The following is a 27,969-nucleotide window of genomic DNA, read 5'->3' as shown; positions in this document are numbered from 1 at the left end:
ATGAATGGAAATATCAACATATAATTTAGAGTTCATTGAGATTATAAGACTTTGAAACAAACAATTATATCTTTATAAATGAGGCAGATAAAAAAGATTGTCACAAAGAGTGATTTTTATAATTTTTTTTATCCTTAATATAAAATGATGATTGACGCATTTAAAGAATTTCGCTTGTTTTCTCCTCAAAAATTAGTTCGTAATTTATTAAAAACAATATAAATCTATTATTGAAAGAAGCTCTAATTTACATAATTAACTATTACTTTTCTTTCATTGTCTTTCCTTGAATTCTATTATTATTACCCATCTATTATTGAACGAAACGAGGTTGATAGAACCCATTCAAAGCAAAATTTATCGTCCTTACTCCCATCCTTTCAGAAGGATTTAAAAAGTGTCCTTTCAACAAATAATTTTCTTTCTAATTTTATGACAGATCATAAACCTGTAATAATTGTAGTTTTAGAGAAAACAAATAAAAGGAGGCAACTTGATTGATGATAAAAAACTTGCTGCTTCTTCCACCGCCATCGATGTATTCGAGACCATTTATCATAACTCTATGTTGACGTATTTTGCCGCAAAAGTGACAGCAACACGGAAATCAAGCTTTTAGTACTTTATCACTTAGTCACGGGCGCTTTTGTTAGGAACGACAGTTGGGTTTTGCTCTTAGTATTAGCCGAAAAGGCAACGTGAAAAATGGCGTCTTTGTTGTCAATGTATGTCCTGAGGGGTTAGCTTCGAAATTGAGAATCTTGAATTAACATTTCAGGTGTTGCTGGCTTCCATTTCGTTCGACGCGGGTAATTTAATTTGCTTGTTTACAGTAAAGCAGTCGATAAAATAGGAAGGAAATAAAAAAGAAAATGCAAATAGTGATTACATAAACAAAGACTGAAAAGTTCGTTAATGGATTTTAAGTTCAGGATCCTTTTCACTCTAACGTCTAGATAGAATATATTCTTAAAGTAAATAGACGCCATTAACGTTTTCTTTAGAAGCGAATCTATCCGCTCGCATACGTTCTTTGAATTATATGGAAAATATTTTGATAGTCTAGAATTTCCACAAGTTTCATTAATGTATGCATAATTCTGTTAATAAAAGGTAAATAAAGTGTACTTAAAGTCGAAATTCATCTTGAGAAAGTACAATGTTTCAAAATGAGATAAGAATTTGAAATTATTCATGTTGTTATTTCAGCTTCCGGAAAGGAGCAGTTGCTACAAGTGAATAAATTAAAATCAGTGAAAAAGTTTCTGAAAGACAGATTATTTTAGAACTTAATGAAATGTGTTATAACTAGAGAAATAAAAAGTATTCACTGTTTGAAAATAAATTTAATTCATACTGTAAAGTTAAGAAAGAACAGATGAATGTGCATTTTACAAATGGATATCATCATGTGAATACTAATGTTACTTCAACACTTGTAATAAAAACTGTAAAAAAATGATTCAAAACCCATTTATCATTTGATATATTTAACAGTAATGCTGAAAATAGAATGACAGAATTATGCTCATTAATGAATTTGTGGTAATCCTGCATTGATCAAAATGACGTCACGATTTTAGCTACGTGCTCATGCCAGCGGATTAATTATGCGATTTCAGCTTCCGGAAAGGAGAAGTTGCTCCTTCCGGAGCTTTTTCTTAATGCTTTCTTAAAAAAAAAAATGTTAATTTTTACGCCATTAAAGAATTGAGTATGTGTCAACCATCGATATTGGTGACCCGGACGTAATCTTGATGAAAACAGGATCACCACAAGTTTTATGGGAAGGAATTTTAGCAGTCATGTTATTTTATTTACTTGGAATTTTTTGCAAAACAAGTGGACTATCATTTATAATATATTAGTAAGAGAATAAATGAAATTTAGTAAATAAAAAGATAATTATTGTTACGGCAGCATATGAAACTTGCCTTCCATAAGATTTTTAAGTTTAAGGGTATTTTTAATCCTGAAAAATCAAGAGTAGGGATATAGAAATGTTTTTTTACGTATACAAATGTCAATAGATGCTACTACAATATTTTTAGCACCGATTTCTTTTGTTAAAGTTGCAGATGAATTTTACAGAACATCATTCGAGTGTTTAAATATTCTAAATTTGGATTCATTGTGAATTTTTTAAATTTTTTTTAAAAAAAAATATGGCCTACCACTTTGAATGTAACATTAAAAGAAACTAAAGAAGATTTGCAATAAAAGATCAGCAAGATCAAATTATGTATTAAAATGAATATTTATTATGCTTTAAAAGATCAAAATATATATTTAACACAGAAACAAATTGTACATGGAAGAACTTAACTACGAAAATCAATGCGATATGTATTGATCCACTTAATAAATATCTATTTGAATGTTAAATCATATAAAAATAATTTTAATAATGAACTATTGAAATGATATAAAATAGAATCTTATATTCTTCAGAAACTAGCGGATAACAAGATGACAGTCAGATTCGTAATATATATATATACATTAATATATGAGTATTTGTTATTATGAAAGATGATTAAATTACCCTTAAAGTAAATCTCTCTGTGTATATATATATATATATTACTAAATTATAAATATTTTTGTAATATTTTCTTTATATAAAATATACTCGAAACAATTCACTTTCAATTAAATAGAAATATAACCTGTTATTTGGAAATTAAAGGCAATATAATGTGATAAATTTATAAAGTAAGTCTCACTTGTGTGGCTTCAGAAGTACAACATCAAATATGTTTAAAAAAGTATTACATTTCTTAGAATTTATTTCATAATAAAAGCTCGACATCCATATAAGAAAAATTCTAAGAAAAAAATTTTTTTTTTCACATTTCTTCTATAATTTTAGCAATTTATTTCTTATATTCAAAAAAAAATTAATCATTACTTAGAAAAATAAAAAAGAATATAAATATATTTAGTAACAAGTATGAAAAATGAACTGCATGAAGTAATTTTTTGATTAATGTGAGGATTAAAGCAACATTTTTATCACAAAGTCTTATCATGCTTCATTTATCACAACTTCATATAATGTTACAATGTATTTTATTTTAATGAGATAAAGCTCTCTTCTCAGTGTTGGAAAATTCGAAAAAGACGAAGAAAGAGTTGAAAAATATAGTACAATTATTTACATTGTTCTTAATGTTCGGACAGAATACGTAACCTTCTATTATCATCGCAGAATTAAAAAAAAAAAATTAAGATATCTCAAAAATAATTGTTTGTTGTGATGAATTCTTATTGATGTGTTAAAAGCATGTTTGACTTCTATATTCTATAAACAAATAATAAAATAATGTTGCTTATTTTTGCTTTCGTTGAGGTTGTCTAACACTTTTGGAAATGTTTATCCTAATTTAAAAATATACATTTTTAATCATTTAATTTTACTTGAAAAAACTTGTTCTATTACTTAAAAGTATAAGCAGCTTTCATTTTTAGGTTACAAGGAATGTTCATATTTTTTGTTTTATTTCAATGAGTTTATTTTGAATGATTCAGTTATTTGAAAAACTTAATTAAAAACATAATTAAAAATAAATAAACCTTTTTCGTATGATTTCAAAGTAAATAGCATTTATAGAATTATTTTTTACGAAAGTATTTTTTAACTAATTATTGAACTTTTATTCTCGAATATTCTATTTGATTTCTTGCCAAATTTATATTCAGAGAAAAAATTTACACACACATTTTTTACATCCCGTTTAGTGCAGAAATAATTAAGAAACTATTATTAAAACTATTTTATGATTCATAAAAGCTGCTATAATCTTAATTGTGGACATGTAGATATTATTTTAAGACATAATATTTAATGAAAGGCATTTTTAAAGTTCGGGTTATTAACTAAATCGAAATTCAACTACACAATTGCTGAAATTCAATATGAATCATTTTAATATGGAAAGATAAGGAACATGAAATATCCTTGTTAACAAATTCAACTGAAATATATCTGATTCCTTTTCCGGTAATTGATTAAAATTGCCCTTTATATGCACGAATGTCCTTAAGCAATCGAAGGTAGCTATGAAATATTTTTATGTAAGAAGGATTTGTATTAAGAGATGCTTTATAGCCATTTCCAATTTAAATTTTTGCATATTAAAATAATTTTATTTCTTACTAGTTGCTTTTGGTGACCAACTGGTACATCGGAAATAATGAGTCAATTAATTTTCAATTAAATCTTTGATGTATAATGTAAAGTATATAATCCCATCAACAAGGTATTTTTATCCAAAAATTTATAGCATACATTAAAGAAGTATTATTTTAATACCCACATACCTGTTATTTTTATTATCAACATTTATATTCAAGAATGATAACAAATCCTACAACTTCATACCATCTTAAAAAATGTAACTAATCGAGTAATAATTTTCTAATTGTGCGTTGCCTTTGACGTAACTGTTGTTCATTTTACTTATTTCTCAATAGTTATCATCCGTGACTGGTTGTTCCGCTGGGAATATTGATTATATTTAATTTCAGTTTAATCGTTTAGATAAAACTAAATATCCAAATAACATCAAATCGTAATGCATTAAATCTCAGTGATTTTAATTGTCTGTTTATTGTGTGCATGAAACTTTCTAAGGGAATCATATTCTAAGGGAACCCTAACATCTTAAATTCATTAAAAACGTAAACACCCAGTTCATCTATCTTTTAAATTTCGCATCCTTTTAATTTCATTTTCTATTCTTCAAGTAATTTACACATGTATTGAACAAAATCTTTCTTTTTTAACTTTCAGAAACGGAAGAAACTCAAGTAATTAAATATTTAAGGAAACAATGAAAATGATTTGAAAATCAGGACAATAACATATTGCATCGTTATAGATTATGCAAACAAAAAAATTAATGCAATTTTTTTTTAAAAAAATATGTCAATAAAAAAGTATTTCTTAAAAAAATTGAAATGGTTTAAAATTGATATTTCTGCAATAGTATTTTAGAAATTAATAGTAGAAAAATAAAAAATCAACTTAAATTTTTATTAATTAAAATTTTTCAGAAATCACTCCACTGTGTCCATTTTCCAAGGTAGATATGTGTTACATGAGATAGCTATGAGTGCAACTATTTGTCCTTAGAGTGCCAAAACTGACACACAAATAAACCTACGAATTCATTTTTGTTATTAACGGAGATGTGACTCTTCAGATGCTAAACCGAAACATTTCCCTCAGCGTACATTAATGGAAGGAAATAAAAACATTATTTCTATTTAATGGAAAAATAAAAATAAAAGGATTTTAATTTCTCTGCGACAATATACAATATTTTGAAATTCTTGCAAAATAAGTTCCAAAAATTTTGTAATCATTAAAAAAATATATATGCAACTAAGTTATTGACAATTCAAACACATTTTTTGGAAGTTTTAAAATGATGTTAAAATAATTACTTTTGCAATAATATTGATGAAAATTATTAATAGAAAATAATAAAATATCGCCTATTTTTAATTAAAATGTCAAAATAATCAACTCGGCTTGCACGTTTCCATGTTATAAAATATCTCTATTTGTTTGGATTGAAGAAATAGTGTCATATATCTAACGTTTTCCTTATTTATTATCGGAAGATGAGTTTCTACTCCCTTGCTGGCAAAATTAATATTGCTGATTCATTTTACGTACATATTACAAATCAATAATTGGAAAATTAAATAATTAATTGGTTATTAAAATACACTTACTTCAGTTTCATATTTGTTGTAATTTAATTGTAAATAAATTGATATTATTATTGTCTATATTAAATTAAAATGTTTTAGCATTAAAAGAAGATTTATTTATATTATTTATACTCACGGAGTAAGTTATGAAACTTGCCATTTCTAGATAAAATATTCTCTCCTATAAAGCGTCATATCTGATATTTCCCTTTATTATTTGTAGATGACTAAATATTATCCAAATATTTGACTTTTCCTAAATGTTTTGTTCACTCTTTATCAAATATAAAAATGGACAAACCTGGCATCAAAAGAAAAAATCACTCTATCTTAGTCTCAGAATCCCCTTCTTTATAAGGAATCAGTAAATTACCTAACTCTACGCACTTTACGTCAAAATGTATTAATAAAACACTGGGAAACATCCTCAGTGCCTTTTCGCTTGATATGCTAGACCTTAATCTTATTTTCGTATCTTAATGCGTCTGCTTTTATGCCAGAAAATTCATCACTAATATAACCATAAATGAGTTGCAAACTTTACACGTGAGATATTGCTGCTGCCATTCGTGTATGTAATTCAATTTTTAATGTCACCCCTAATTTACGTTTTACCACAGTTTTAATGGCACCGTCTATATTTAGAGAAGGAGTCCAAGGATAACTTTTATTACTCTGACAGGCCTGGAAAACTAATTTTTAACTTTCGCTTTTGCCTGAAGGAGTAAACCAGGAACATGCAACGACAATATCCTTCAAGCAATAACAATAATCCTGTTATCCCACGGAGCGTCTGGATAAGAATTACACCCGTTTCCATTTTTGAAGTTTCGGGAAAAGGAGCAATTTCAATTTTTGGAAAGCTGAAAGATAATTGAATTATTCCCGAAGCTTCGAACTGATGCAGCCAGGGAAATTGATCTCTGACGTCGTTTCTCAAGGATAAAGGATATACATCAAGAAAAATTCGCAGGAAGAAAGAGAACCAGAAAGCTCTCAAGTTGCGATGTGAAGGAGGAAAAAATCTATCTTGATTTTAATAAACTATCTTCACACGGATTGAGTGATATTTTCTTCCAGCCTAAAGTTCATTTTGTACATATTTCCAGCTCTTTTTCTGCAAGAACATCGATATTCTGTTCCGGAAGAACAATTCGTTTTCTTTCGAGGAATTAAATTTAAGTGCTGGATTTGGAAAACTCCGTGTTAGTTTTGCGATCCGTTTCGAGGAGGAGAATTTGAATACTTTTAACTTAATTTTTTTGTCGCATGCAAATTCTGTTGAATACTGGCGGTGCGATGGAAATTGAAATGTTTGTTTTTTATGGTTTAAGTCAACCAGGCAAAGATACAATGTGTATTAACATTTTTTTGATCTTCTTAATGTTGGGAGTGTTTGCGAAGTACGGCATATTTAAAATTTATACACAGAAATAAAATAAATATAAAATAATTCCTAATTGTTGTCCATTTCTGAGAAACAAAAAGCAAATAGCGCACTTAACTACAGTTAACAGGAAAAAAATTCAAATGCTAATTCAATTTTAATTTAGCAATATAATGGAAATTAAATCACTAACTTTTAATTTTTTGATTTACTTCAAAATACAATTGAGTTTTAAAAAATTATATTGTTAATTATAATTGCTGGGTACATTTGTGAAATAGAAGAATTCAAAAACAGTATACACAAATTTATGTACAATATTCAACCAAATATAAGTCACCCAGACAAAAATACCCACCCAGACAATTTTTTGAACATCCTAATTGTGAGTGCTAGTTCTGTATGTGGGCATTTTAAAAACTGAATGTTAAATTTACATACAGAAATGAAATAAACATAACATAATTCATAAGTGATATATATTTTTGACAAATAAAATTCAAATTATGCGCTTGGGTATAGCAAACAAACATTTTTTTTTCAAATGCAAAGTCGGTTGATTGCTAGCAGTATTATGAAAATCAATTCATTTATTTTAATTGTACTATTTACTTCAAAATTCTATTCATTTAAAAGAAAATTTTTATTGTAATATATGATTGTTCGATACATTTATGAAGTAGAAGAATTCAAAAATCGTATATGCAAATTTATACACAAAACCAAACAAATACAAAATACATCCTCAGCGTTACGCATTTGTGACAAATACTTAAAAATAACAAGATTTTTTTTTTTTAATAATTTGGAAATATTTTGTTGGGTACTGATTTGCTGCATTTTCGGTTTGTACAATTAGTTTTTATTCTGTCTTTCTTCTTACAAGAAAATAATTGGCAGTTATTTTTATATTTATTGCTATATTTTAATTTCTAAAGTTAAAAAAAGTATAAACTGTAATGTGACGCCTGTTTATATTTTTAAATGCTATCAACAATAATATAATCATAAAAGAATAATAGTAAAAAAAGTGATAAAAATATAAATCAGTAAAATGAATTCACAGTATTCGATACATGAGCTAGCAGTTTCGGCTTTGATAGCATTTACATTATGGAGTGAATAATCTTAACCCTTACAAGTCGAAGCTTCACAAATATCTGTATAAAATTTAAAATGCATATATATGTAAACATCTGTATAAACGAAGATAAAAAAGGTCTGTTTAAATTTTTCCTTGAATATATCAAGTTATCAAAATAGTTATGAACTTTTGAAAAATTATTTTTAAAATTAAATATAAATAAAAAAAAATATGCTAAGAAAATAACTGTTTTTAATTCAAAAAAGGAATTTAAATTAATTAAATTTTCTTCAAGGAATGAAATTTAAAATATCAAATATGGATTGCAAAACTAAGCCAGTTCGGAAGAAATTCATAAGCATGTTTTAATCACGAAGTTTTAAGTATATTATATTTAATAAGAAGTTGTTAGAAATTTCTTATTGTGAAAGAGTTCCTGTCCGAACTCTTAAAGAGGAAAAGTAAGAATATTTAAATACTGCTAGGAATAAAGAAATTGATTTAAAATTAGAGAATCATTCATAAGTTGTATATTCAATCATATTATTGCACACATATTTCAATAATCAATTCTATTACTGCATATTATACAATAATCAATCATTTTTCTGTTTAAAGTTCAATAATCAATTCTATTACTTCTTATTGTACAATAATCGGTCATTTTGCTGTATATGGTTCAATAATCAATCCTATTACTGGATGTGGTTCAATAATCAATCGCACTTTTCACTACTCATGCATGAATTCGCATATTAATATTCTTCCTGTTATTCAAAGATTGACAATGTATTTCTAGTAACGAATAATTTATAATGATGTTGGTTGAATTTAAAAAATCATTGTACTATAACACACCGAAATCATTTACTTTGAAACATAAAGAAATTATAATACAAATTTGATAAAAATTAAGAATAATGATGTTCCTAATGGTAGAAATAAATAAATGCATTTAATTCCTTAATTCTACATTACAAATGATTAAAAGAGATGGTTTCTTTTTCTGATATGCATTTAAAAGTTATAAATGATGTGTCTTTAATCCTCACCCACTCAACTGTATATGTTAATTGCTCCATAAATCATGTTAAATAGCTTTACAGTCGATGCAGTGCTACAGACTACATATTATTTTAGTCTCATTTTTCTTGTTTCAAATTTTAAATCTTTGCTGCGCTTGTATCTCATTTCTTCAGATTTTCCAGGTTAAAATGAAATTTCTCATTAATATAAGAATTAAATGATGTCGTCAATTTAATAGGTTTTAAAATACTGCCTTATTCTTCAATATGATAAATTGCATAAAACGAAATTGCGTAAGTTTGAAATCCAAATGTAAGAAAATGCAAGTGATAGATCTTGATTCGGATTTAACAAACTTGGCACTATCAGAGAGAATTCGTTTGAGATTTAATCTCATTCCGGTTTCATTCAGATTGAATTGCTTATCTTTATTATATTGATAATTATCTGAATGCTTACTTGCTCAACAATATAAACTTATGAGCAGAAATCAAAAATGTTAAAGGAAATTGTTAATAATAATGATTAAAAAGTATATTTGTTAATTCCATTATTGCACTGTCAAACTTTATATTTTGAAATCTGAAGGAGTGACTTTCTAAAAATGTTCTCACATTTTCAATAATAAAAGAATCATCATCCTCCATCTCGCTTAAAATTGTGAATTTCGTATAAAGCCAAGAATGCTTTGTATGACATTGGGAAACAAAAATTACGAAATTTTGATTTTTCACTGGGATTTGCATTTTAAATTAATGTATCGTTTGATGAATAATCTCTGTATACGGTTCATAGTAATAGCGCAGTTCAAAGTAGACGAAAATTTAATTGGTATTGGATACAAAACCAAGTTATCACAGCGGTTTCAATTGAAGTCACAAATGAAATTTTATTCATTTAATTTCATTTATTTTTGAGTTATTGTTTTACATGCTTGAGAAAGTACCAACCGATGGACGATCAAACTGTTTCATTGAGTAGATTCAAAATTATGTAAGTATTTACATATTAAGTGCTAAACCTGAATATTAAATTTTATTTATCTATTTCTATTCATTTTGAGATTATGGCGGCATTCCCTTTTGCTCGAACAGTTGGGCTGGCAAACATCTTTTGATTTGATTTCGTTCGAAACTTGATGGATATTTATAAATCTTGGGTAAATACTATAATAAAAAATACATCTGTCTAGCTCAAAGTATTTTTATTATATTGCTTTCACACCGAGTCAGATGGACAGTTATAATTCCAAGAATGTGTTTTTAGAACCCAGGGAGGTATAAAACGGGTTGATTCGTCATGCATTTGATAATTTCAATACTTTATGTTTGTATAATTCGTATATGATAAAGAAAAAAAAATCCAACATAAAGTCTGCTATGTAGAGTATCATTAAATGAAAAGTAGTTTTAGGAAAGATACAAGAAATATATATATATATATATATATATATATATATATATATATATATATATATATATATATATATATATATATATATATATATATATATATATATATAAATTTTTGAAATTACATTAGACAAAAAAAAAATTGCAATGAATAGTGTGCATGTAAAATAAAGCATCATAGAAGAGACATCATCGACATTAAGCAACAATTATCTAAATGAGATATTCCGTACAATTTTGCTTTTAGAAACAAATAAATGCCGAATGTTACAATCCCACGCTCCCTCTCTCTCCCTCTATAAAAAGAGAAACATTAACATTCAAATAAAGTGCCCACCATTATATCTCACAAAAATGTGGAATTAAAGTATCTCCAGCATATTTTTATAACAAAGCAATTTTTACTTCTATGATAGTGATACTGATGAATGTAGAATTAATTATTTTAGAAAAATAAAACATCCAGTTATTCACAAAAAACGTTTTCGGCTTTGCATATATAGTTTAGTGTAAAAATTAAATTAAAAACATTTTTAATGTGAAAAATGAAAATGAACATCAGCAGAAATATAAAGTATTTGAAAATGTATTTTTTTTGCGAATTTCAAAGATCATTTCTAGATAATACTAAAGGAATAAAAAATACAAAGATCATCTTAATTCCATGAAATAAAAAAAAATCATCAAAACAAAATAATAATGATACAAATTTTACAATCATTTATTACTTAAGGAGAAAAAATATATTTAAACGTATTTGTTCAAACTAATAATTTAATTTATTTTTGTGTGATGTGCCTTTAATTATTCTATAAATTATAAGAGGCTGTGCTGCATAATGATTATTACCCGATATTTTTAGGAGTAATATCTAAAATTATTTTTTAATAAACCCATTGAGTATTTAATTGGCTAAGTGGGCATTTAGCAGTTTTTAGAACTAATTAAATATTTTTGGTTAGATTGATTGCTATTATTCTCTCACTGAAGTATTTTGAAAAATTAAATATGTAAAATTACTATTTGGGATTCACTTTTGATAGGAAACTAGTTAAAAAATCGATTTTTCCCCCAAATATCAAATTTATTTTAATTTCAATGTCTGAACAATTTTCTCCATAAAACCGTTTGAATTTGGTTTTTAAGTACATTATTTATGAAATTAGATTAATTTCCGTATTTCAGTAATATGAGTTTTAATACTATTTTACGTATTTAAACTCTAATATCTCAAATCTAAATTTTGTAATTTTTTTTTCCAAAAGAATTGTAAACTAAAATCTAAAGCATTCTTTCTTCTTAAATTTGTTACCAAATCTCAATATGATCTACATTTCCTATATTAGAGATTAAGTAATCTGTTCATTTAGAAATATTCTATAGTTCTTTGGATGTTTCAAAATGAGAGAAAAATGAAATTTTCACTTTATTCAAAGCCGAGTTCAATAATTAAAAAAAAGGATGGTAATATAATTTAATTTTTAATTTAGGAATTTGGTAATATATTTCTTAAATTATTACCAAGATTTGGAATAAATAATTTAATAAATTTCTGAATAGATGAATTTATTTAGCACATTTTGGTTTCATATATGATTTATCCATCTATTTTATATAACACTTTTAAAAAATATCCTTTTTGGTGTTCCTTTGAATAACGGCGTCAATCTGAAGACATCATAATGTCATTAGAGACTTAAGTGTCTGGATAATCTACCTGCAAATTTCATGGTGTTCTAGACGAAACTGTATCTTCACTTCCTTATCCTTGATGCAAATTATGCAGAAAATGAGCTGTCTTTCTTCTGAGCTTTCAACAATGGATTAAATCAACGTGAATAAAAATTTTGTGAGGTAATAGAAACATTATGATTTTTATTGCGACTATGAACAGTATTGCAACATTTTTTTTAATTAAAATTTAGAAAAAAAATATAATAATTGTTTTGTGTGGGACAGTATGTTAAGCAAAACAAAACTGAATACAAATTAGCTGAGACCAAATACATTGCAAATGTAATAAAGGAAAATTATATATTTGTTTCTTTGCTTATATTGAAACAATCACAAAATAATTAAAATGAAAACTATGACCGCAAACTTCAAATAATCATGTGGGAACATTATTATTTTTAAGTCATTATTTGTCTTAATTAATTTAAGTCATTGACCAGTTTAAACCGGTTTGAAACAATCACGAGACTTCTATATCGGTCTCTATCCCTCTCTCTATATATAGGTATATAATGATAATTTTTTTTAAACTTTCATTTTCAATTTTTCTAGCTGGCAAACAAAGTTTTAGAGCTCGATCGATTTTTAGATGAAATAACATCTATGATGTCATAGTTCTACGTCAACCTTTTAAAAACGAATCTGCTTTCAAAGAAGGGTGCGTAATAATAATAATGCAATACTAGAAAAAGCATGTAAAAAAATATATGCGATTGAAAGATGATGATGAAAATTGTCATTTATGCAATATTCATTGCCTACGCGAATTAGAACTTCAAAACCCCCTAAAAAAACATCATGTTCTCACATGATAAAAAAAATCAAATTATTGTTATAAAAAATTAGTTTTTTTTTTAATTTTAAAATAGTGTAAAATATATTTGTGAAGTAATATATATATATATATATATATAATTACTTTGGGATATTTTCAATATCTTATCTATGTCTATTATTTTAATGTAATAAAATGTTCCAAAAGGTAATCACTCTACGGATTCATTTGCATCTCAGAAGTATATTTTTACTTTCACGGAAGTATATACTTACTCTCTCTTTATTTTTCTTTCGAAACGTAAAGAGAGTGTCTGAAAATTGGCACTCGATTTCTAGACGAGTTTCCATGTTTCATATTTCACTAAGTTCGAAAAATACATTTTCGGCATTTAATCTGTCTATGAACCGGCGTTTGTACAAGATTGATAAATAATCTGGACTTTAGACTAAAATTGTAAATTTCTATCAAATTTTGTACGAAATCTATTAAAATGAATCTATTTGTCTTGATGTCCAAATACAAACGAACTAGATGCCTTCAAAGTGTAAAGAGCTAAATAAAAAAAAGTCCACAGGATTAGTATCTAAAATCTAGATTCTCATCGAATTTTGAACCAAATGTGTCAAGGAGTTGACCGCCTGTAGTTCAGTTTTTCGATGTAATTTTAAAATATTAAGAAGTCATTGTGACTATGGGTACCTGTATATATATATGTGTGGAAGTTCATATATTATCCTAACGAATGGAATGATTTCAGCTAAACCTTATTTACTTATTGTTTAAGACAATACAAAGATTAAAGCCATATTTTTTAAAAGAAAAAGTTAATTAAATATTCAATTAAGAAGAAATTAATCAAAATTTTGCTGTTTGTCTAGAGTAGGTTGGGATAAGAAGTTCTTACAAAATTATTTTATATTAGCTTAAAATTCAAACCTTTACTATTTCAATTATATGAGATTCATTTTAGCAAAAAAAAAAAAAAAAAAATGCAAACAGTATATAACGACAGCTTTTTTTTCCGCTTTTAAGAAATTAATCACTGCTTTTTTTTTCTTTTTTTTTTCCTTCAGGAAATTTCGAAGGAAATTATTTTGAAAAATGTTTATACCATTATAACATTAAAATTTTAAATTTTCACCATTATGACGTAAAAAAATGTTATTTTTACTATTTCATTTTTGTGCATTTTTTCTTTTAATTTTTATTATTTCTTCAGAAAATCTAACGCAGAAGTTTGTAAAATAAGAAAATAATAATATGCACTAATTTGATAGGGAACGATGAGCTATGCACTCATTATTTCTTTATATTTCTGTTTTACTTAAATACATATTTTGGGGATATTTTGATTGGTCTTAAAGATGTGATTGAGCAAAGATTAAGTTAAATAAATCAAATCTTAAGTTAAATGCTTCAAACAAAACAAACTTTCTCATACTCCAATATTCATGAATAAAATTTGCTATACTAATGTAAAGAATACAAAAATATTACGGAAATAATTAGTGGTTTTTTAAAATCATGTACTTAAATGGATTTTCTAATTTTAATTCAGAGCAGATGATAAGGATATTGAACAGTAAACGTTGAACGGATATTGAACGTAAAATTGAACTGAATTCATTAAAATTTTGCATATTTCTAAAAGACAAGAGGAAAACAAAATTCAAAGAGCAAAAATTGAATAATTATTTAATTAATCAAAATTCTGCTATCTTACCACATTAATTTTATAGAAATGTTTTCAGAAAAAAATAATCTTACACGTCTTAAATTTTTAAATTTTGCCTTTTCAACGATACCAGTACAATTATCAACAAAGTTTGCACACTTTTATCAATTGTTATTATATATCTTAAAAAAAAAAATAAAGAAGTTGATTTTGAGAAAAAGCAATAATAAGATGTTGACCTACTCAGACTAATTTTTTTAACTTTCACTATTTTATTTTATATATATATTCTTACCCTTTTATTTTATATATATTATTTGGCACAATATTTAACAGTTGCATAAAATAATGATATTACGTTGCTAAAAGCAAATATCAATCAATTGTCTAGACTTAGTAAGGAAAGGTAAAAATAAGGCTTTTATGATCAAATAAATCAAATTTTCTGAACAGCAAAGGCTTCAAACTATGCGAGTTAATCAATTTTGTTTTCCTTTTCTTTCCATAATAACTTCGAAGAAATTTTATCAGAAAGTATACTTTTACACTATTTGTAAATTCGCACATTTAACTTTAAAATAGTATCAATTTATTTTCTGGGCAATTGTTTTCATTTGTTATTCATTTAAAAAATATATAAAGCAGTTCCTTCTGAAATAAGGAATTCTATAGTAAATGAAAACAAAAACTAGGTACTCCATTGTTACACAAAGTTAATTTAGGGCTACACTAATATTATCTTTATTTCTATTCCTTATTAAAACATATATGTTGAAAATGTTACATTGTTTATTTTAAATTAGTGAGTTTGAGATAACTAAAAGAAAAATTGTGTATAGCTGAAATTTAAACGAAAATTAAAAATGCATGACCTTCTTTACGAAACTATTTTTTTATACGGATAAGAATGCATACGTAAAGTTGTTGCCCAAACATATATCAGAAAATCTGAAAAAAAAAAAGAAACGAAAAGCTGACGTTTAATAATATGTATCTATAAAACTACCTATTTCCAAGTTTTTTTATTAAAGTAAATAGAAACAGTAATTAAAACAGTAATTACTTATCTAACTGCCTTTCAAAATGTTTCTTTAAGTTTTCTCATATTTGAACATTTTTGAATAAAGTTTAAGGTAGTTACATAACAAATATTTCTAACATTTTAGGATATCGACTATCGGCAGTAAGTAAAAGCGCCTGTTTTAACTGATAATTTAAATGCCAAAAACTTTAAAATGATTTTCAATATCATAATATTTTATACAAAAGTAGGTTTCCCGTGACGTATGAAAGTGTTTTAATCCTGTATATCAACTAGTAACTCATAAATGCAATGACTTATATCAATGCATTTCGATATGAGATTTTGGGATTGAACTTGTAGTTCTGTAATAAATTTCGGTTGCAATAGCCGGGAAAAAAAAGTCGTTCAAATTACTTATTCCCACAACAGATGAAGTAAAAATTTTAGGTTCACACCAAAGTTCTATGTTACCTAAATAACATTCACTAATGCGATTAAAGACATTTGTGGTCCTACCCAATGTCCACAGTTTTATACGGAATACAGGGATAACATCTTTATTGGAGAGTTTAGAAGGATTCAGAGAGATCATTCCTGCTGTTTATTATTTGGTAATCTTATTTCTCATGATTTCTTTTGTATGACGCTAAACAGGATTTATTATGAATAAAGACAATCTGATCCACATGGTCGATTCCGCATCTGCTTTTACATATATATATTTTTTAATTGTATGAAATTATCATATATTCTTTGTCTGGGTTCTAAATATTGAAATATATTGATTGATTTCCCTACGATACTGCCTTGAATACGGTTTGATAGAAAAGTACAAGGACTATTTTGAAAGATTCTGTTCATGCATATTTAAATAATTAATTATATAATTGATTAATAATTGATTATAAGGTTTTTGTTTCAATAAAAATATGTAACTATATTATGTAACAGCAGAATATGACACATTTTATTGATTCACATTTATATAAAATATCCACACATCTTTTTATTTATAAAGTAAAAGACATAATTTGAAATTTCATTTCACTAATTGGATGTTTATTTTTGTTCTATACTTCATAACATAAAGTGCGTATACTAACTTTTAAACAGTTAGATATAGACATATATTTCCAATTAGAAAGATACATCAAATAACGTCAATAAAACATTTTATACTATTTAAATTAATACATGGATGGATGAAACATTTCTATATTTTTCAGATATTTTTAGTTATAATTCATAATATTTTGGAGGCATTAAAATTTTAATCAAAAGCTTTCAATTTTTTATACATACATTTGACCGACTGAACGCTTTGAATTTCATTATTTTCAGTCAATCAAGGGAAACTTCGAAGAAAAGTTACGCATTAATTAGCGGATCCCCGTTGAAACGTCTATAGAAATGGTCTAAAATACTGATATTCAAAACGGATATTATTTTGTTAATATTATTGTGTCGAAAATATTCATTTCTATAAATATAACTAAAAGTGCGTTTAAATAATATAAAAAATTAGTGATTCATTCATCCCTTATTTATGAAATATATATATATATATATATATATATATATATATACATATAATTCTTTGCGGTCATGCAGAACATATTCATTTCTACTGCAATTATTCATTTCAAAAGTCTTAGGAATTATCTTTTTAACAGCAGTAAGAATGGGCACTCTTGATAACAGCATCAATAAAACTTGTATTTATCAAAGGTTTGCATAACCATGAAACATGCATTACATACACTTTTGCTAGATGCATTAACACCATATATTCAGTTTCAGTACAAATAATGAGAAGAACGAAAATTTTAAAAACAATTTGATTTCAAACGACGGTTTTTCATGGATTAATAGCACTAGAGCATTCTTTAGTTCTATATGCACGCAAAAGTTTGCTCTGAATCCCGTAGTTTTTTTTTTTTTTTTTTGAAACAAAAAAAAAATTTTAACAACAAATCCACTTTCAGAAATGAAGTTTTGATTTAATGGAGACTTAAATAGATTGCAATTAGCAATCTGTTTAATAATATAATAGGAGCAATGTCATTAATCAAATTTGCACATAATTCTTACAGATACAAGTTTAGAAAATTATTTTATGCAGTAATTTTATTTACCAGCTAAAAGTCTTCATATTATAATTATGGATTTCTTGTAAAAGAGCACAACAAATCTAACAGAGGACCAGATAAAGTTATCAGTTAAAAATTTTGAAAATTCCTTAAAAATTAAAATGTAAAATTGCTTTAAAAATATCTGATGCATAAAAAATGTATGCATCTATGCAATTCCAAAATATGAATTTGATTTGATTAATATTTAGTTTATCAGATTATTTTACAATGTTAACGAATTTATTACTACTAATTGGTTACACACTATCCGCTAATACGGAAAAAGATTTAAAAATCATATATGCAAGGTATCAATGGCAATCATTTTAATCATATAGGATTTATCATGTATTAAAGTAATGAGATTAGGATCTAATACGCGAATATAGTATTTTATCCTTTACATAAATTTTTAATTGGCACAAAAAACATATTTGTGTAAAAAAGGGAAGGATACATCAAATCATTGACAGCAAATTAATATTTTATTCTTATTCATTATTTTAATTATTTGCTTTTCTTTCTTATAATATTTGTTTAACAAGGCAGGCCACTTGAGCCTTAAGTGAGCTTTATCTAGAGTTGGGCGTGACATCATTGGAGCCACGCCAATGAGACAATCTGACGAATTCATAAGCTCATAAAGTATTACTCACTGATTAGTGAAGTACATGTGCAGAGCTCAGGTTAAAAATTTAAATTTTAAGCATAGGGCGGACCCAGAAAGCTTTCATTCGTTAAACACAAATAGTTTTAGATTATATCAAATTTACTATTAAAATAATTTGATGATAAATATCTAAACATTACTATTTACTCAGTACTACTATTCAAGATGTTTTAGATTTTTTTTATTGAGTTTTGAGTAGCATATATTTACAATATATTCAACAAAATTAAATAATATATTAAAGAATTATTTCGGATTAAGGATTCTTAATCTTTATAACTATTGTAAACTGCAAATTTCATTTATTATTTGTTTATTGTGCTGTTAAAATATCTGAAGTTCTTATTTAGTAATTTTTACTTATTTAATTTATGAGATGTCTAAAACTGAATAAGTAATAATGCATATTGGCACTCGGAAGTGAAAACATTTCTGTTACTTTCGATAAAAGTAAATTAATTTGATTGATAAAAAAAAAGAAATGTTTAGAAAAGATTACAATTAACATTTACCTTCTTTGATAATTTTTTTTAAAAATATTCACACAATCCTGTTGATATTTAAGGTCCTTCATTTTTTTTTTTAATTTTTTTATCAGTCTATAAGGAATATATTATTTTGAGTAAAGAAATATTATTTCGGAACGTAATTTTTATCATCAGGAGATATATTCATATATTCGAAATTAAATGTTCTTTCGACAGACTTTTTATCACTTTTAGACTTACTTTCCTGTAATATAGAGAATTTACCCTCGAAGTATAGAAGAATTGTAATTGTCAAAAAATTCAAATTTGAGGTTTTGTTGATTCACTACGTACTAGTCTTCCTTAAATCAGAAAAAAAAACAAAAAAAACATCTTAGGCTTTATATCTGACTATGAACACTATAATTCAAAACCACTTTGAGCAGGATGGGTGAAAATTCATATATGGTAGTAGTTTTGAGTTTTGTAGATTTCTTTCAAATTTTGAACGAAAACCATTCACGGGAAGTCTGTTTGTCTGGATGTTTGATTTCAAGTGAATTCAATTAAGCCAAAACTCAAAGTCTAAAAAAAAAAAGTACAGTGATTTAGTTTCTACAATATAAATGCTTATCAAATTTTGAACGAAATTTGCCAAACGTTTAACTCTGTAGATTTGTACTTTTTCATGCAGGCAAACTCAATAACTTCTAAATGGAATACAAAATTAGTGAAAATCGGTACGTTATCTTGTGATTACAACTGCTGTTTCATGACAAATGTAAGTGTTACACGGTCCACAAAAAAAAAAAAAAAAAAAAAAGAGTCAAAATACATATCAGCATTATTACTTCAGTAAATATGTTACATTAGGGCGGAAAATCTTCATTTCGTAACTACGGTTTTCCATTGTCACTCAAAGTATTCACGACATTAACTAATATCCATAATTTCATGCGAAAGTGGGTGGGCAAGACCTTAATTGGGGAGTATACCAGAGATTTCGGAGTGACCACTCCCACTGGTTATCATTGTAAGAGCATCACAATGAGTTTTCCTAAGTACATTTTTTTGGAGAATTGAGAATCTTTGTTTTTACCTTCTTTTAAATTAATGATTTTTTCAAGAACTATTTTGTTAAAAATTATTAATACTTTTATTTACAAAAAATCACGCACATTGTTTAGTAAGATATAATTTTAAACACATTTTGCAAAATTATTATATTCTATTAAATTTATATATCTTTTATAATTATTGAATATACATGAAATTATTATATTTTTAATCTACGAATAAATGGAACAATTTTGGAAAATGATTTCAATAGCTCAATTCTGCTCAATAGTTCAACGTCAATAAATCAAATTTATGCAGCTGCATAATATAGTAAATAAATATTAAGCTGGATAGCTGAAATAAAATATTTGTTTTATTTATCTTTCTGAATCATAAATAATATAATTTGGAGGGAAAAAAATGCTTGATTAAATTTTTAATCATTAAGAGATATTTAATAAAAGTTTTTTTTCCCCAAAGAAATCGCATTTAAAATAAAATTATAACTTTAAGATAAAATGATATGGATCAGTAATTGCACCTTTGAGAGACAAATGCAATAAGCCTCAAGTTAAAAAAATAGCACCTAATTAACTTCCACTAAATAGGATTAAGTTTTAAGACAGTAATCCTTCAAATCCTGAATTTTCTTTTATTGAACGATCTAGACTTCACATTTGGGAAAAGTCAAAAATGAATGAAAAAGCAAATTATAATAAGATATTAATGCTTTTAAGCTTTCTCAAAAATGCATAGAAATAAATAAGAACTAAATAATACATCTTCAGGAAAAAACGAAAGATGTTTTTCTAAGTGCAATTTTCTAAATTATGCTAGTATTTTTTTTTTAAATCTTAAATCGATTCGAAATAATTCTAAAATAAAATTGAAACATTCTAGAGACACTGCTGCCATTTTGAGAAAATAGCAGCCGTTCTGTTGATTTATCGGGCATCAGCAGATTTTCAATGCTTAAAGGCGATATATGTCTCATTTGTAAATGACTCAAACCTAATAAAATGAAAAGCTGAAATGAAGTATGCTTCATTTTTCAACTATAATATTGAGATAACAGCTAGGCTATGTCAAAAATTTGGGGGGAATGGAATGCGTTATCTTTAAAAAGCTGCTAATAGTTGTTTTATGCGTTCACCGTATTTTTTTGACAAATTTTTGAAAGAGAAATGATTGTTTGTGGTACTTAGAGTATAAACAACATATCAGTTGAAGTGTAACAAGAAAAAAATTCTAGCCTTTTAGACAGCGAATGGCTACAAGATGTCGTCAAAACATAACATTAGGCAAAATGCTATACTGAATGATAAAGATGAATGGATCTTGAAATGCTATACTGAATGAAAAAGATGAACGGATCTCAAATTTCTATACTGAATGAAAAAGATGAATTGACCTTGAAATGCTGTACTGAATGATGAACATGAACGGATCTTGAAATTCGATATTGAATGATAAAGATAAACGGGTCTTGAATGCTAAAGATGAAAGGATATTGACATTATATTATTGAATCGATGGTGGTTCAATACTACAATAAATCAGTTTTTCCAAAAAAATATTCGCAAGAAACAGTTTTTACAGAACATTAAACCGTTTCAATCTAGCGATTCTGGACAATTAATATTTAGTCAAGGAAGGAATATGTAAAACATTGGTGATTTATCGGAATTTTAGTAAATAATGCAACTAAGCAATGAAATTAGACCTCACGGCAGTAGAAACATATAATAAGAATTAAGTGTTCACACAATTTAAAGTCATAAGACAGATATCGATCAAGTTAAAAACCAACGGAATATTTTCTCTTTACTTTGCTTAGCGTTCCATGAGGTATATATTAGCCTTCTATATTGCGTCATCCAATATTTTGATACTGCCATGACTCCTTTCTTCAATTATATTTAATAATTAAAATTTATTACTTATTAGAATGCTTTTTGGAAGATTATACTTATCTTTTATTCCAGCGGATGGCAGCTTTATTGAAACTGAACTACGCTTCTAGCTATATTTCTGCATTTCTTTAAGAATCAGGGTAGTGTCAAGTTTGATTAACTCTTCTTTTTAAAACATTGACTCTTTCATTCCTAAGGTCATTTCCTTTTAGATACCTCAGAATAATGGAACGCCCCGGTTTATCTTTCAAATATAAGAAAAAATCCCTACACCCGCAAAAACCGCTATGTTCGTCCGTGCTCTTATGGGGTCGCTATACAAAGGGCATCTACGCTTAGCTAATAGCTAGTATGCAAATGCATTCTCCTACTTCCTTTGAATGTTCTTAGATATCATCCCGGTCTTCCAAATCCTTCTGGGTAAACGTATCTAATGAACAAAGTGTATTAATCAATCAAACTTAAAGAAAGGGGGAGATATTTTGAGGCGATATCCAGGCACTTCTGACTATGCTTATAGTTTCGCTGAGAGGACGTCTAGGGTTTTTCTGTACTGAAAGAGTTAAAAGTCTACTTTGGGACGTTATCCTAGTAATTAATAATACTAATAATATGTTGGGAATAACAGATATGACGGCTCTTTTTCTTTAATCTTCCAATGCTCAATATATGGGAAGGTTAGGTTATTTTGAATACATCTAGGTAGATTAATGGACATTAGTCCGAGATTAAAACTTGTTTTCGTTGAAACTCGCAGTTATTTATTGACAAAACTTTGATATCAATCCATAGTTGTCATATTCAGAATAAAAGAGAAAAGAAACAAAAAAGTTATTTGATTATTTTATTTTATTCATATATTTTATAAAGTTCCATTATGATACGACAGTGATCAATGTTATACTAATGACCTACTTATTTTTACTTTCTAATCCATAAAGCATGTAAAAGCCAAAGACATTTTTTTTAAAAAAAATATTATCAATAAAATTCCATCATTAGCATTTGAGTTTATCCAAATATTAGACAGTTCTGGATTCAGAAAAATATTTTGTGGATATATTTTCGTCATTTTCTTAGCATGTGAATACGAGAATTCAAATTTGCGAAAAATGATAAATTAGAACAATACTTGTATCTCTCTCAATTTCTTCAACCTACACAAATAAAATATTAAAAAAAAACGAAAATATTTAAAATCTTACGCTAAAATTTTACTTCCGATAAGATTTTTAATATAAGTGATAAGACCATTTAAATATGAATGATTTCATACTTCGTTTCTTAAAAAGCATGTTACTTCTATGTTTATGTCATGTCGCACAATGCAAAATTCTGAAATTTACGGATAATTCACAAAATTATCCGTAAATTATCAACAAGAATTGTCTTTTATTTCACGTGTGCTCCACTGATTCTGCCTCATGTTTGAGTTTCTACGTTCATTTCAATCAAAAATATTTCCTAATATTTCTTTAAAGCTGTGACATATGCTATAAGAATCAATCTGTTGCGCTTATCGCTTGTGTTCATGAACATAAAAATATTTAAATAGAATACTGTAAGTTATATATGTTTTTTTTTTTAATTCTATAGTTTTTCAGTAGAAAATTTAAGCAAATTAAGAAGAAATGCGTACTAATGTCATCAATTATGACATGCACATAGTCAGAAAATATATTTTTCACATATTAATGAATTCAAATTTTAGCCTAGGAATATGTAAGTATTTTTTTTTTCAAAACTAGTGAAAATATTCATTTTATTACATTAAAATTAGAATATATGTTTTTTTTAAGAATCTAGATTTTTTAAATACGTTTTTGTCTTAACTTTAATTTTTTATATGGATGGAAACAAAATATGCCCCTAATAATTGTACAATAACTGTACAATTTGCAAATAAATTCAGAGTAGAAGCGACCATTTATAATCAGTAACTATCAGGAAACAGGTTCATGTTTCTAATAGAAATATCAAAAACGAAATATTCAAAGAAATACACCATTTAAAATATGTATCTGTGAATTTATAATTCATTAGTTATAAAATATTAGCCAAAAGAAACAATGTTTAGTCAGAGAATAAGATTTTTGCTCATTCGCTTTGTTACAAATACTTCAGAAAAATATTAAGGCATTTATGAATCTTTTAAGGCAATTCTTTAACTTTGAATTATAATTTTTTAACGTCGGTTCCTATTCAGAAGGTGCCTCCGGTTTTATATGTTTCATAAAATATCAATCTATAATTAGCTTTTTAAGTCAGTTGTTACTCAAGCCTCAAGGTTTGAGTAAAAAAAAAAAATATTTGAAACATATAAATTTTTATATCGCAGATATAAATTAAAGGCGTTTGTTCGATTTATAAAACTAGTAAAAAAGTACTACTATAAATGTTTTGAAGAAGGTTTCTACCATTTAATCATATGTAAACGTTACGTTATTAACAATTTCAAAATCGGTATGTATAACAACAATTATAAATGAATAGCAATGCTGAAATTGAGAAAAATATTATTTTCGAATATCAGTTAAACTTATTTAGAGCCCCGTAATTCCAGTGAGATTTAATTTGCGATATAACTATTGATATTTCTTTAAGTTAATTCATCAGGTAATTTTTTTTCATGCTGATAATTCGTCAGAGTAATTTAGCTTTTTTTCTCAACTGTTGAAATTACTTTATTAAATAAATAAGTTTTGAATTTTAAGCAATTGTTAACAGTGAGTTCGAATTAAAATCAGAATTTTTTATGAAACATTATTTAGTTGATACCAATTTTATATTTATACGATTTGTAATTGCAATCATATTTTTATATTAAAGTGGAAGGAAATTTTGATATATTTAATACTGTTATAATTAGATTCTCACTTTTCCTAAATAACAAAGTTAAAGCGTTTAAATTTTCTGATATAATTTTGTAAAAATGTTTAAATTTTATTATTATTGACAAAATTGCTCCAACTTACGAAAATAATGGAAAATAATGAAAACATTATATGCGTACATTTTGCGTACAGAGTGTATTAAAATATAATTGTGTTCCAAATATTAATCAAATGAAAAGGTTTTATCACAAAATCTTAATAAACTACAAGTTGGTATCAAAGTACAAAATTTCCGATTTGACCGTAGATATGTGTACTTTAAAATATTATTTTTTGGGAATTCCTGAATTACTTTGATTTTACCGTTAAAATTCTGATTAAACAGAGCTTAATAGTTTTACATTCAGAACCTGATAATTTTTTTATGAGAAAGAAAATTAATGACTACTCGCGGAATACATCCGGTAGAGAAATTTTTCATCCCGAGGAAGATAAAATATTGTATCAGACCATTAATTTTCTTTTTCCTAATCCCGTTTCTCAAAATTAAATAAAACATAACTTATTTATTTTTCTTCCGTTACAGCAAAAAAAATTATGATTTTTTTTTCGTACAGTAATATAGCCAAAATAACTATTTGAACGTTATATTAATCCCCCATTTCCCGAACATGACGAAACATTTTTTTTAGAAAATTAAAGATTTTTTTTTCTTTCCTTAAAAAAGAGATGATGAACAATTACAAAGTTTCCCGAACAATTTCTTGTCAATATAGAAAGCATGTATTTTTCTTTTATGAAATTGAAATCATTACAAATACTTTTGCTGATTATTTAGCAGAATTCTCAGATGAAATACGTTTTGCAAATGTCGCTTATATATCTGAAGTTTAAATCTAAATATGTCATTCCATTAATAATTTATTTTGCTACAGCAGAAGAATTATGCATATTCATAAATAAAGAGGACATTTTAAAACTACTTATTGTTTAGAAATAAATTAAAAAAAAAACAAATTTTGAGTTTTTTTTAAATTACGAATCCCTATAGTAAGTGAACATATGTTTGCTGATAAATTAAATTTTATTAAAGCATCGCTTCAAAAAAATTGATTAAAGCCTTCGATGGCTTTGTATTTTGCTTGCAAATTTCTGCTTACCAGAAAGAACTAAATACCAATAAAAAATTTAATTATGCGGAAATAATTTCAATTAAAGAGAAGTCGTTTTTATCAGAAAAATTACTACTTTTGTAATTCTAGATATAAGAGTGGATATATAAAATATATAAAAGTAGTATTCTAGATATAAAAGCAGAATAATGGCACCATCTAATAATTTAAAAAATTTGAAAATTGCATATTTCATATTTTAATATCAGTTCATCGAAGTAAATTATATAATTTTAATTCATAATTGTTTTTCGTAGTCTTTATGTGGTATTCAAGTAGTGGGGTTCGAATTTTTATAAAGTTTAGCAGTATATTCCGGAAAAAGCCATAAAATTTCAGTCCGGAGCATATTGTTGCCTACTTCGTCGCCTTGTTATTAGGGCATCTTGTGGAATCAAATAAAATCTAATTAAATAAAAACCTTGTTCCTTGAACCTTTCCCAGAGAGTTGTTTGATAATTATTTGGACCTCTAGGGGATCGGAAAATAACTGGGGACCAGGTCAATAAGAATCGATTAACCTTAACTTGGATTTGATAGAATTTAGGACAATAATCTTACTCTCAACGAAAATTATGTTATTACTTTCAAATTCCTCATTTTTTTCCCAGCGTTTTCACATTAAAGTTGACCTAAATATTATTTTTGTAAGAATTACATTTTGTAATTGAGATGAAATTTTTCCCAAAAAATTCCATGAATATATTTTCAAACATAAATATATTCTTACGTAAAAATTCTTTAAAACGCTCCTCTATTCTGTTTATATTTTAAATATCATACATTAAAAATGTTGAACAACATTCCAGACAATTTTTTTCTCAGAATAATCATCCTATGGTATGTTTAGTCCTGCCAGAAATTAAACATGTGTATTTTTTATTCCGCTTATGATTATTCAATAATTTGAAAATAGTTCAACTTATTTATGAACAAGATTTCCAAACTGAAGTTTAAAATTTGAAGGTTGACAAGTTTAAAATATAATTAGCATTAATTCTTACATAATTCAAAGACAAAAATTATTTTTCTACAAACTTTTTTTTTGAAAAATTAGATAAAGTTATATGATTAACCTTTTTCATGTATTAACCTGTTTCATGTATAACCTGTTTCATGTTCTTTATTAAATATTTCATAAGCAAAAATGAAATTTCCCTTTTTTTAATCTTACATATTCTTTTAATTCAAATTTTTTAGCAGCATTTTAAAAGTTTGATTTTTAATGAAAAAATAAAAATATTTATCAGCAGTCTTAAAAATATTTATTTTAACATTATTTCCCGAGTTCCCGGGAACTGCCATTTTACAAACACTCAATAAGAGCGCGCGTTTATTATTTTAAACACGTGTGTGTTTTTTTGTATGGGAAAAAATAATTTAATCCCTTACCTAGCACAGCAAGGAAAACCAAAATGATGAACCAAAGCGGAATCATCTCATAACCTCTTCTTTTAATTATCATCACTTTGGAAATTAATCCGTCAGTGCCAAAATCTCATCAAACTCCTCATCCAAAACACCGCTGTGAGAGCAACGTTATCGGATGCTTTTCACAGTTCTAACGGGATATCCTGTAAACAGCGTATCGTCGCTTCTCTGTCTCACACGTTTGTGCTACTGAGAAAACCATCCAAAGGAGGTGGATCAGAGTTGGGAATGGCGCGCATGCGCATGGTTTTAGCACGTGGTACCCTACTTGACAGATGAAATATTTTGTTTCTTGCTTCAGTCTACCTGAATAAGAGCCTGAATTGACGTATCTCAGAGTGTCACTTATCTTGTGAAAGCAATATTCTCTCTATAAAGGATATTTTGCTCGGTTTCTTCTTCTATTAAATACTGTATTCTTTTGGATGTGCAGAAATGCCTCTTCTT

General features: G+C 26.4%; 1 protein-coding gene across 4 annotated transcripts in view; it reads right to left on the bottom strand.

Moving 5' to 3' along the window:
- Nucleotides 1-27,686, bottom strand: part of LOC129981841 (cell adhesion molecule Dscam2-like) — a 430,627-nt gene extending 402,941 nt beyond the window's left edge. For all 4 annotated transcript variants that reach the window (XM_056092863.1, XM_056092864.1, XM_056092866.1 and 1 more), the window contains exon 1: nucleotides 27,484-27,686. In XM_056092863.1, the coding sequence (XP_055948838.1) occupies nucleotides 27,484-27,556 (73 nt within the window). In that variant the 5' untranslated portion in view covers nucleotides 27,557-27,686. The remainder of the gene's footprint in view (nucleotides 1-27,483) is intronic.
- Between the last annotated feature and the right edge of the window lie 283 nt (nucleotides 27,687-27,969).

The sequence above is a fragment of the Argiope bruennichi genome, chromosome 8 (assembly GCF_947563725.1).
Source record: "Argiope bruennichi chromosome 8, qqArgBrue1.1, whole genome shotgun sequence".
NCBI classification, from domain to species: Eukaryota; Metazoa; Arthropoda; class Arachnida; order Araneae; family Araneidae; genus Argiope; species Argiope bruennichi.
This window is presented reverse-complemented; position numbering and strand designations above follow the sequence as displayed.